The sequence below is a fragment of the Elephas maximus genome, chromosome 4 (genome assembly GCF_024166365.1).
Source record: "Elephas maximus indicus isolate mEleMax1 chromosome 4, mEleMax1 primary haplotype, whole genome shotgun sequence".
In the NCBI taxonomy this organism is placed as follows: Eukaryota; Metazoa; Chordata; class Mammalia; order Proboscidea; family Elephantidae; genus Elephas; species Elephas maximus.
The window spans coordinates 167,938,540-167,949,547 of record NC_064822.1 but is presented as its reverse complement, the minus strand read 5'-3'; the positions used below and the strand labels follow the sequence as shown (position 1 = coordinate 167,949,547).

The following is an 11,008-nucleotide window of genomic DNA, read 5'->3' as shown; positions in this document are numbered from 1 at the left end:
GTCTCCCATGATGAGTCCTTTTATTCAGTTAAGAATTATTTTGAAATGCTAACAAATCTTACTTCATCTTTTTTTTTTTAAACTCAGAATTTTATGTCCAGCCAGTGTAACAAATATTCCTCCTCCCGCCTTAATGACAAGGACTGTTAGTCACCATATTGCTTTGACAGAATGTCCTTGTTCCTTCCTCCAAACCTACCAACGACCTGGATGTCTATCGTCGCCGTTTCTATGAGTTTTTCCACTTTGACATGCAGCTCATACTTCCCAGAGTGGCTCCTCTCCGCTTTTCTGATAAATATGATTGTATCAGTCTCAGAGTTGCGAATATTTATTTGATTCTTATCAATTTCCACACCATCCTTCTTCCAAACTAATTCTGGTTTTGGTTTTCCCTAAAAAGACAGACAGAAAAAATACAAGAGGGTGGGAATCAGATTGTTCCAAGGTGGTTTTTTTTCCCCCCAGCATCACAGAGATGACAGTGGCTTGACACATTCCAGGTGATTCTAGAAAACAATCTCGCAGTGTTCAACTACAGGCAGTAACAGCAATACTCACAGCTGCTTGTTGATGGCATTTGTGCGCAAGGTGCTATGTTAAGAATATGTTATTATTTCCCTTAATCTTCACATTAAGTATCATTATTCTCATTTTTTTAGATAAAGGAGATAAACGACTTGCCTAAGGTCTGGAAGCTAAGTGCTGGAACCAAGTCTCACACCCAGGTTTCCTAGGCTCTAAAGCCTGCACAATACAGCATAACGGTTAAGAGCATGGACTCTGGGACTATGGAGCCTGTATTTGGATCCTGACTCCACCATTTATTAGGTCTGTGACTCCGGGCAAGTTACCTAGTAAACTCTCTGTGTCTTGGTTTCCCCAATCAGAAAAAGGGAACAAGGATAGGATCTGTCTCACAAGATGGTCATAAAGACTGAAGTCTTTAGAAAGGTTTTGGAATACCACATCAGTGTTTTTTTTTATTAATACTATCTTGATAATGAGGAGCCTTGGTGGCACAGTGGTTAAAATGCTCGGCTGCTAACTGAAAGGTCAGCAGTTCAAACCCACCAGGCTCTCGGTGGGTGAAAGATGTGGCAGTCTGCCTCCATAAGGATTACAGCCTTGGAAACCCTACTCTGTCCTATACGGTTGCTGAGTCAGAATTGACTCAGCCACGGGTTTGGTTTCTGGTTATCTAGACATTAATGGTTATCATTCTATTGTACTCAGTGGTGTCACTCAAGGGGTACAGGGGGTGCAGACCACACAGGGTGACACTGTCAGAGGGGTTGACACCAAAATGACTGTCTATAAAATTTTTGTGCAGCATTTCTGCAGAAATCTATTACTTTTTATAAAAATAGCCCTGTGGTTAGTTATAACAACAAAAACATTTTTGGTAAGCCCAGCGTCCATGTATCAATATGCTTACAAGGCTAAAACGCTGTGCTAATTTACCGTTTGAACCTTCTAAGGCGCTCCAGTCAGAGCTCTCATTCTTACCCAGTTACAATGACTTCAAATCACATGGTTTCATTTGCATGCAGTGGTGTTTTTGTAGTTGCTGATTTTGTCTAATTTTCTGATGTTCGAGTGACAACATTGTGGTGATTAGCGTGGGGGGGTGACACCATGAGGTACTGCACTGGGTGACACCAACCCTAGTGACACCACTGACTGTACTGTGCTGCTAGTTTCAGACTTGTCTAGAATGCTGTCTGTCCTCTCCAGCTGAAAGTTATGATCTCATTCACGGACATGAGTTTTAGTTTATACTATGAAGGAATTTCCTATAATTCCTGCAGGTATGCCCCTGCAGACAGGAACTAACTAAGCATTAATCTTGTCAGGATAGGTATACCTCCCTAATGTGCTTCTAATGTAGCTTGTTGATTATGTGACCCCTTAGGATAAGAAAGGAGTCCATAGGTGGGGCAAACAGTTAATGCACTCAGCCGCTAACCAAAAGGTTGGAGGGGTTCAAGTCCACCAGGGGCACCTCGGAAGAAAGGCCTGGTGATCGACTTCCAAAAAACCAACCATTGAAAACCCTATGGAGCACAGTTCTACTCGGACACACATGGGTCACCATGAGTCAGAATCAACTCTATGACAAGCGGCTTTGGTTATGATGAGGGCTGTGGGAGAAACATCAAACCCCTTAAAGAATGGTAGGGGTGCTCAGACTTACAAATGGCAAGTAGAGAACAATATTGTTACAGACAAAGAAAAATAGTTCCAGGTCCTTTTTCCTTAGCCACAGGGGGGAAAAAAGTGAGTTCTCTAATAGCATAATGGATTGAGAAAAGCAGTGGATTAGGTGTCAGGTGACACAGAGTCTGCTTTTTGTCATTACCATTTACTTGCTGTATGCTTTTTCCTTTCTCAGGTAGAGCTAAGGAAATCTGCCCTGCCTTCCTCACAGGGTGTTTCTGAGGATCAAATGAGAAAGTGTTTACGAGAACTTTAGATATTATATAAGTATGCAAACATGACACACTAACCTCATTACTACCCTTCCTGGCAGCTGACCAGCCCCTGGAAAACCACGTCTATGTGGTCCCTGTTCTCCATTTCCTCTCTCAAACTCCCTGATCTCCAAGATCAGGGAACACAGATTAGCCCTAGTGGTGGCAATGATGCTCCAACTAGAGGGTGATTTCAGCAGCTTCAGTCCAGGGCTGGGTCTGACTACTGAGCACTGCCTTGGTTTCACTCCTGGTTGTATTTGAGGCTGTGGGAGGACAGAAGTGGGAAGAACCTTGCCAAGCCATCTCCTTCCTCCTCTGCTGTGTTCACACTTTGCATCCTCCTTGGCTTTCATCCTGGTGTTCTCCACTGTGTATGTGTATGGGTACGAGCATGGATATGATGAGTATGGGTATGGGTATGGGTATGAGCATGGGTGTGACGAGCATGTGTATGGGCGTGAGCACGGGTGTGACGAGCATGTGTATGGGCGTGAGCACGGGTGTGACGAGCATGTGTATGGGCGTGAGCACGGGTGTGACGAGCATGTGTATGGGCGTGAGCACGGGTGTGACGAGCATGTGTATGGGCGTGAGCACGGGTGTGACGAGCATGTGTATGGGCGTGAGCACGGGTGTGACGAGCATGTGTATGGGCGTGAGCACGGGTGTGACGAGCATGTGTATGGGCGTGAGCACGGGTGTGACGAGTATGTGTATGGGTGTGAGCACGGGTGTGACGAGTATGTGTATGGGTATGAGCATGGGTACTGGTATGATAAGTATATGTATGAGTGTGAGTATGAGTATGGGTATGGGTATTGGTATGATGAGTATATGTATGGGTACGAGCATGGGTATGGGAATGATGACTGTGTATGAGTGTGAGTATGAGTATGTGTACGAGTACAAGTATGAGATTGTGTATGGGTATGAGAATGGGTATGGGTATGATGACTATGTGTAGGGGTATAGGTATGGGTATGGGTATGATGAGTATGTGTATGGGTACGAGCATGGGTATGGGTATTATGAGTATGAGTATGATGAGTATGGGTATGGGTATAAGCATGGGTATGATGAGTATGGGCATGAGTATGGGTATGAGTATGATGAGTATGTATATGGACAGGGGTATAAGCATGGGTATGGGTATGATGAGTAGGGTATGGGAATGGGTATGAGCATGGGTTTGGGTATAAGCATGGGTATGGGTATATGGGAAGCCTATTCTCAGGCTTGGGATTTGAGTGTGGTGAGGGTGGCCTGAACTGACTTTCTTTTTAGTTTGGTTTTCATGGGACCCTGGGTTTGAACAGAGCTCTCTCTCTCTTTCTGTGTTTGCATGTATACAGAGACCTAAATTCTCATTCTAGAGACATGCTGTTCCATACAATAGCCATGAGCTACATGTGGCTATTAAAATTAAAATTAATCAAAATGAAAGAAAATTAAAAATTCTGTTCCTCAGTTATATTAGATCCTATTCACATGTTTCAAGTGCTCGCTAGCCACATTTAGCTAGTAGCCACCATGTTGGACAGTGCATACATAGAACATTTCCCTCATTCCAGAAAATTCTATCAGATGGGGATGTCTAGAGGCATAAAAGGAGCCCTAGGATTAAGAAGATGGAGTGGGATGTATGTGAGGGGCTGAAACTGATCATTGAAGGTGAAGCCTGATTGATCTTGTGAATAACAGAACCTTCTGCTGGAGCAATGATTTAATAATGTCGGCATATTTCAGTTAGTAGCATCAAGGTTTCAAATTTCAGTCATCCCTCTTATTCTGACTGGAGTTTAGTTTGATTTGGATAATTGTGGGAAGGAAGCGCATGCCGTTTTCCTGAATGTTACTCTAAGAACTTTGCTTAAAATGAAGATGAGTTTCACAGGTTTGTAGGATTAGAAAGAACCTTCAAGCATTTCCTCTTTTGGTAGGTTCTTGCTGTTTCCTCCCTGTTGTTGAGTTGATCCCAACTCATACTGACCCTATAGGACAGACTAGAACTGTCCCACAGGGCTGCCTCGGCTGTCGTCTTTATGGGAGTAGATCGCTGGGACCTTCCTCTCACAGAGCGACTGATGAGTTCAAACTGCTGACCTTTCTATTAGCGCTTAATCATTGCACCACCAGGGCTCCTCATTTCCTTCCTATCCCACCCTAATCCCCCAGCTTCAGACAAGACTAGACCTAATTTGTCTCATGCAGAAGGAAAATCTATGACAAATTTTTTTTCTTTAAGAGATTTCTCTATTTCCACAGCAGGAGATTGTTTAATATTCCCCCAAATCTCTTCCATTATTTACCAAATCTCCCTCTGAGGAAATCCTCACTCATGATGCTACAGTGTCTTCCTCTACCTCTTAAACACCCAAGCCCTGGAAAGAGAAAATGAGCAATCCCTGAACATTACCTGGAAAGGTATAACCAGATTGATGGCTTCTCCAACTCTGCGGATGTAGGTTTGTTTCAGGTGCCTTGGGATACGAATCTTTGGAGGCTCTGGGTAAAACAGCAAAATGTTGCGATCAGCACAGTATACTGGAAATAGCTTTACCTAAACATAATGGCACAATGCTCTCTGGGATTTATTCTTGTGGTCTTGCCTCTGCAATTAAATCTTAGATGTGTCACTAATAGAGTGTATATGGTTAAGAACTTGACAGAAAAACACTATGTTTTTTCTTAAGACCATATATGTATTTTTCTAGCTTCTAACAGCGAGTATATTCTTTAATGAACATTCCATTAAAGATCAGCAGATGCGACTTTAGCTGATGGGATTGCCCATTCTTTCTCATTAGGAGGAAAAAGTTTTAAGCACCTACCAAAAATCCATTGCTGTCAAGTCGATTCCAACTCAGAGCAACCCTATAGGACAGAGTAGAACTGCTTTTAGGGTTTCCAAGGAGCAGCTGGTGGATACGAACTGCCAACCTTTTGGTTAACAGCTGAGCTCTTAACCACTGTGCCACCAGGGCTCCTTTAAGCACCTAGCACTTTCTATTTAGGTAATTCTGTTGAAATTTGAGAGAAAATTTTTCCCTGTGTGGCTATGGTGAAGTGCAGAAGAAGAGACCCTAACCTACTGTGAATTAATATTCATTAATAACATACCATGAGGCTAATATGACTTGTTGCTGCAAACTCATCTTATAGCCTCACAGAGACAAAACAGGTCTCATTACTTGAGTGCTTAGTATGTACCAGATACTGGGCTAAATGTTTACATGAATGAACTAAGTTAGTGTCACAGCCATTTTATGAAGTTATTGTTGTTAGCTGCCTTTGAGTCAATCCCCAAATCATGGGGACTCCATGCCCAACGGAATGAAACGCTGCCTGTTCTTCCACCATCCCCATGATCAGTTGTGGATTAGACCATTGTGATCCACAGGGTTTTCACTGGCTGATTTTTAGATGTAGATCACCAGGCCTTTCTTCCTAGTCTGTCTTAGTCTGGAAGTTCTGCTGAAACCTGCTCAGCAACATTGCAACATGCAAGCCTTCACTGATGGATGGGTGATGATTATGCTTGTGGTGAATTGGCCAGGAATCGAACTCAGGTCTCTTGCATTGAAGGTGAGAATTCTACCACCATACCACCATTGCCCTGAGAATTCTATCATTGAACCACCACTACCCTCCAAGTTGACAACAAACACTCTAAATTCTTCCCTTGAAATGACAGGCTCACTGTATTTCATTTTTCTAGAAATGTCTGCCAAATACCCAAGCCTGACTAACCACAGCTTGTTTCTCAGTCATTCTCTCAAGTAACAATGGAGTTTCATGAAAAGTCATTAACTCAGTCCCCAACTCAATTTCACAAGTGCTTTCTTGGTGATGGAAACCCTGGTGGTGCAGCAGTTAAGAGCTACAGCTGCTAACCAAAAGGTCGGTAGTTTGAATCCACCAGGTGCTCCTTGGAAGCCCTATGGGGCAGTTCTACTCTGTCCTATAGGGTCGCTATGAGTTGGAACTGACTGGACGGAAACTGGTTTCCTGCCAACAGGAGCCCTGGTAGTACAGTGATTAAGCATTCAGCTGCTAACTAAAAAAGGCTGGCAGTTCAGATCCACCAGCCACTCCTTGGAAACCCTATGCGGCAGTTCTACCCTGTCCTATAGTGTCCCTATGAATTGGACCCGACTTGATGACAAATTTTTTTTTTCCTGGCAATAAGCATTATACTGTGTCATGCACCAGGAGTGTTTTATGCATACTTCACATTCCACCATCACATACAATACTGAAAAAACATGTACTCAGGATCAAGATTTGATAAAATTAATAATGCTAAGAATAACTAGTATTTAGTATAATTAATAATAATAATAATAAATTTAATACATTTTACTGCTTCACCAAGAATATTCTAAGGCAAAACTGAGCACTTTTATTTTAACAGTGAGTGCATGGTGGAAGAATACAAGGATTACTAGTGCAGTTTGGTGTCACTGACTTGATTTGTGCTAAGGCACCAGAAATTTTATTCACCATCACTTTTTTATCATCAGTGCAAATGTCAAAACATTGCAAAGGGAAATAATGTATTTGTATTATGATAAAAATGGTTCTGATTTTGCAGACCCATTTTAGCCATATTGCTGCTGTAGGGATAGTTTTCACTGCTGCATCTACACGCCCTCTCTCCCATGTGACTAGGCAGCCCAGCCAGAGGTGCTCATGTAACCTGGTGAGGTTAACTGATCCTCAAAGTACCACGTTATAAAAACCTGAGCTGACCTCCCACACTTACTGTTGTAGATTGAATTGTGTCCCCCCAAAATATGTGTTGTACATTCTACTATTCCCATTGCTGTCAGGTCGATTCTGACTCAGCGATCCTATAGGACAGAGTAGAACTGCCCCATAGGATTTCCGAAGCTGTGATCTTTATGGAAGCAGATCACCACATCCTCCTTCCTTGGAGCGGCTGGTAGGTTCAAACCGCTGACCTTTCAGTTAGAAGCCAAGCACTTAACCACTGTGCCACCAAGGCTCCAAATCCTACTATACCTGTGGTTATAATTCCATTTGGGAAGGTTGTCTTCATTATGTTAATGAAGCAGTATTAGTGTAGGGTGTGTTTTCCGTCAATCTCTTTTGAGGTATAAAAGAGCAGATTGAGCAAGAACCAAGCAGGCAGAGATGGAGGGAAGACAGATGCTAGGCAACATGAGCTCTCCAAGGTGCCAGGAAACAGAAGCTGAAAAGAGACAAGGACATTTCCCCAGAGCCCAAAGATTTCCTCTAGAGCTGACACCCTGAATTTGGACTTCTGGCCTCTTAAACTGTGAGAAACTAAATTTCTGTTTGTTAAAGCCACCCACTTGCGGTATTTCTGTTATAGCAGCAGTAGGTAACTGAGACACTTGCTTTTCTCTTTATTTGTTCATTTAAAAATTATAACGATATAACATTTTAATGAAAAATAACTATTTTACATTAATAAAACATCAGTGAGATGAGTGGCATTATTTTATATTTTGGCAAATATCTTTAATATCTGACTTAATAGAGGACAGCTGGATTCTCCAAACTGCTTCTGCATTCAGTCTGCTTCAATCTGCTGAGTTGGTTGAAGCATATGAAGAAAAGCCAGCTTCACAGAGATATGTAGTTGGAGAAGGGAGGAATACTTTAATCAACTTTTCAGCTAACTGTGAGTATTCCTCTTCGATTTTACACTAAAACATGGTAAATGGTAGTTTGTTTAAAGGTCAGCTGCAATGTGGAATTTGAAACTGTATCAGTAAACTTTCAATTCTGTGCTATTAAAATCCACTGTTCTACATTATATTTGGAAAGTATCTTTTACTATGCCTGAAAAGAGCTGTTTTGTTCATTTCTAACTCCCAGGAGGCATTAGGGAAATATCAAAGGAGCAACGAAATAGGAGGGAGCCCTGGTGGCAAAATAGTGAAGCACTTGGCTGCTAACCAAAGTGATGGTTCAAACCCACTCAACTGCTCTGTGGGAGACAGACCTGGCACTCTGCTCCCATATAGATTACAGGCTAGAAAACCCTATCGGGCGGTTCTACTCTGTCACCTGGGGTCACTATGAGTCGAAATCAACTCGATGGCACCTAAGAACAAAGAAATAGGAGGTTTTTGACAAAGAAAGACGTTAAAAAAAAAAAAGCAAAAAATGGAGCAATAATTTTTAAAGCATTGCTGCCTACCTATGATTTGTCTTACGAGAATAGGCTGTGAGTAGTACTTGGGCTCACTGGCGCCGGCGGCATTTATAGCCTTCACGCGCACGTATATCTTTGCATCTGTGGGCAGATCTGTGATGGTGAACTTGGTCTTGTCAATTAGTTCTTTGTTTGCAGTTAGCCAGTTGTCACCTAAAATCCATGAAAGAAAAAGAAAACAAGGAGGAATGATGCTCACTGAAATAAGTCATGATAACCATTAGAACAGACTCCAAATTAGTATTTTATTCATAATGAAATCTCGGGGGGGGAATAAGATTTTGGTCTGGACTCAGACTACATAAGTGGGTTATTTTTCACATTTCGATGAAAAATGGCTTAAAATGGCGAACATAAACAACAGGAAGAAGGATAAATGATCAGATTTTGTTATTTCTGAAAAAAACCCTTTTGTTCAGGATACTAGTGTATCCCGAATAACAGTAACTATTCCCATAATTTTACAGCAGTATTGTTCCAATTTGGTTTTGTCACGATTACTGTAACCATGATATTTAACCATGTATATACATTAAAAGGAAACCCTGGTGGCATAAACGGTTACGTGCTACAGCTGCTAACCAAGAGGTCAGTGGTTCAAATCCACCAGGTGCTCCTTGAAAACTCTATGGGGCAGTTCTACTCTGTCCTATCGGGTCGCTATGAGTTGGAATCAACACGATGGCAATGGGTTTGGTTTTTTTGGTTTTTATAAATTAAAAGTCAAAAAAAGAGGAAAATGCTATGCCTATGAGTGAGAGATACCAACCTTTATTAGGCATACAGTCTGTTTTTTCTTGGCTGGTTTATTATTGAAAGCCACTAATATGAGCATAGGAAATCTGATCATGTTTCCATTTGTGAAGAAAAGAAGCTTACATTCAGGGCAAAGAGGAAACACAGGTCAGAAGCCAAAACTTCACAAGGAGATGGAACAATTCTTTCCCATTTACTAAAAATCTGACTTTTTTTTTTTTAGCTTTTGGTAGCTTTGTCTACAACATCGAGAGAATTTAAACCCAGGATTAAGGGCTTCCAAATACTTCATCTTCTGAAAGTTTGTATGCATGATGCCCACAGGAAAAGAAGAAGGCTTGGAGCACACATTATTAATTTATCCCTCCACCCCAAGTCTAAGAGTTTCTTGTGTGTGGATGGTAGGTCATGGAACATCCCCAGAACTTTATCACATAGTAAGAAAGTTTGAGAACTTTCATAAAATACTTTACCTGGTATATCATACGCAGCCTCCCCATTTTCATTAGACTGTTTTGCTGATGTACCTTTGAGAGTCCGTCATTAAAATTAATTAAAGACACCCACTTTTCACACCAGAAGAATATCATTATCAGTAGTCAGCATTCTCTGTTAGTAAAGTGTGCAAGGTACACAAAGATATTTGTCTTCAGAGCAGTGACGGAAGAGACCAAACACATTAGTGGGGGTTCCTCAGGAGAGGCACAGCCTGCTGTGTTCAGGCTGTGGTTCTTGTCCTGAGGCACCTGCCACAGAGAAGAGCAGGGAGAGGAAAAGAGAAGAAGAGGAAGGAGGCTAGGGCACCTCCAGCTGTGGGAACAAGAGATAGGGAAGAACAAAGTAGGGCTGAAGAAAAAGGAGGAGCAGGCCCTGGGGTCCACGGGGGAGCAGCACATGGTGGAACAGTCTATCCTTGCTCCTGTCCCTCTCACCCCAGTCTGGGAGGATCCTCTTGGATCTCGGTGGAATACAGTGCTATCACTGTGGGGTTCACTCTTCAGAGTCTGGGGGTCACTTATGACAATGCCAGCTCTGTCTTTCCAGGGCTCTAGTTCTGACAGGAACTAAAATGGGAATTGCCCCAGCAGCCCAGGAGGCAGCCCTGGTTGCCAGGACAATGAACCTTGTGTCCAGAAAACCAGTTGAGCCTGCCTGGGTCCCTGCATTTCATATAGGTAGAAGGGACCCTGTTGGCTCAAGGTGGCCTTGGGTATACCCCGCTGGTTTGCAGTGATGACTTTCTAGAGGGAAAGTGAATCTGCCACCCCAGAGAACATTTTTCTGTCTCTTGTTCCAACTCTATCAGGAGAACGGAGCAGGGAGCCAGGATATCCTGGCAGCTTGGAATGGGAATGTGGCCAACAAAAGTGACTTATGATTTAGAAAAAGTGACGCTGCTTTAAGCAAATGGTCTGTTTGGGAGCTATGGTGTTGGTATTTTCATAGTCAAGAGGTAACTGATGAGAAAGTGAAAATAGGAGATGAGAAAACACACAGGGAAGAGTGAGAAACTAGAGAAGGAGAACATGTCAAGAGCAAACAGGATGGAAAAAGATCAGAGGGGAAC

The 11,008-nt window shown here is 42.4% G+C and overlaps 1 protein-coding gene across 6 annotated transcripts in view; it reads right to left on the bottom strand.

The window, feature by feature from the left end:
* The window catches only part of MYBPC1 (myosin binding protein C1), a 95,756-nt gene that overhangs the window by 11,807 nt on the left and 72,941 nt on the right, over positions 1 to 11,008 (bottom strand). For all 6 annotated transcript variants that reach the window (XM_049884171.1, XM_049884174.1, XM_049884176.1 and 3 more), the window contains 3 exons: positions 8,671 to 8,838; positions 4,894 to 4,982; positions 200 to 395 (listed from right to left, as the gene is read on the bottom strand). In XM_049884171.1, the coding sequence (XP_049740128.1) occupies positions 200 to 395; positions 4,894 to 4,982; positions 8,671 to 8,838 (453 nt within the window). The remainder of the gene's footprint in view (positions 1 to 199; positions 396 to 4,893; positions 4,983 to 8,670; positions 8,839 to 11,008) is intronic.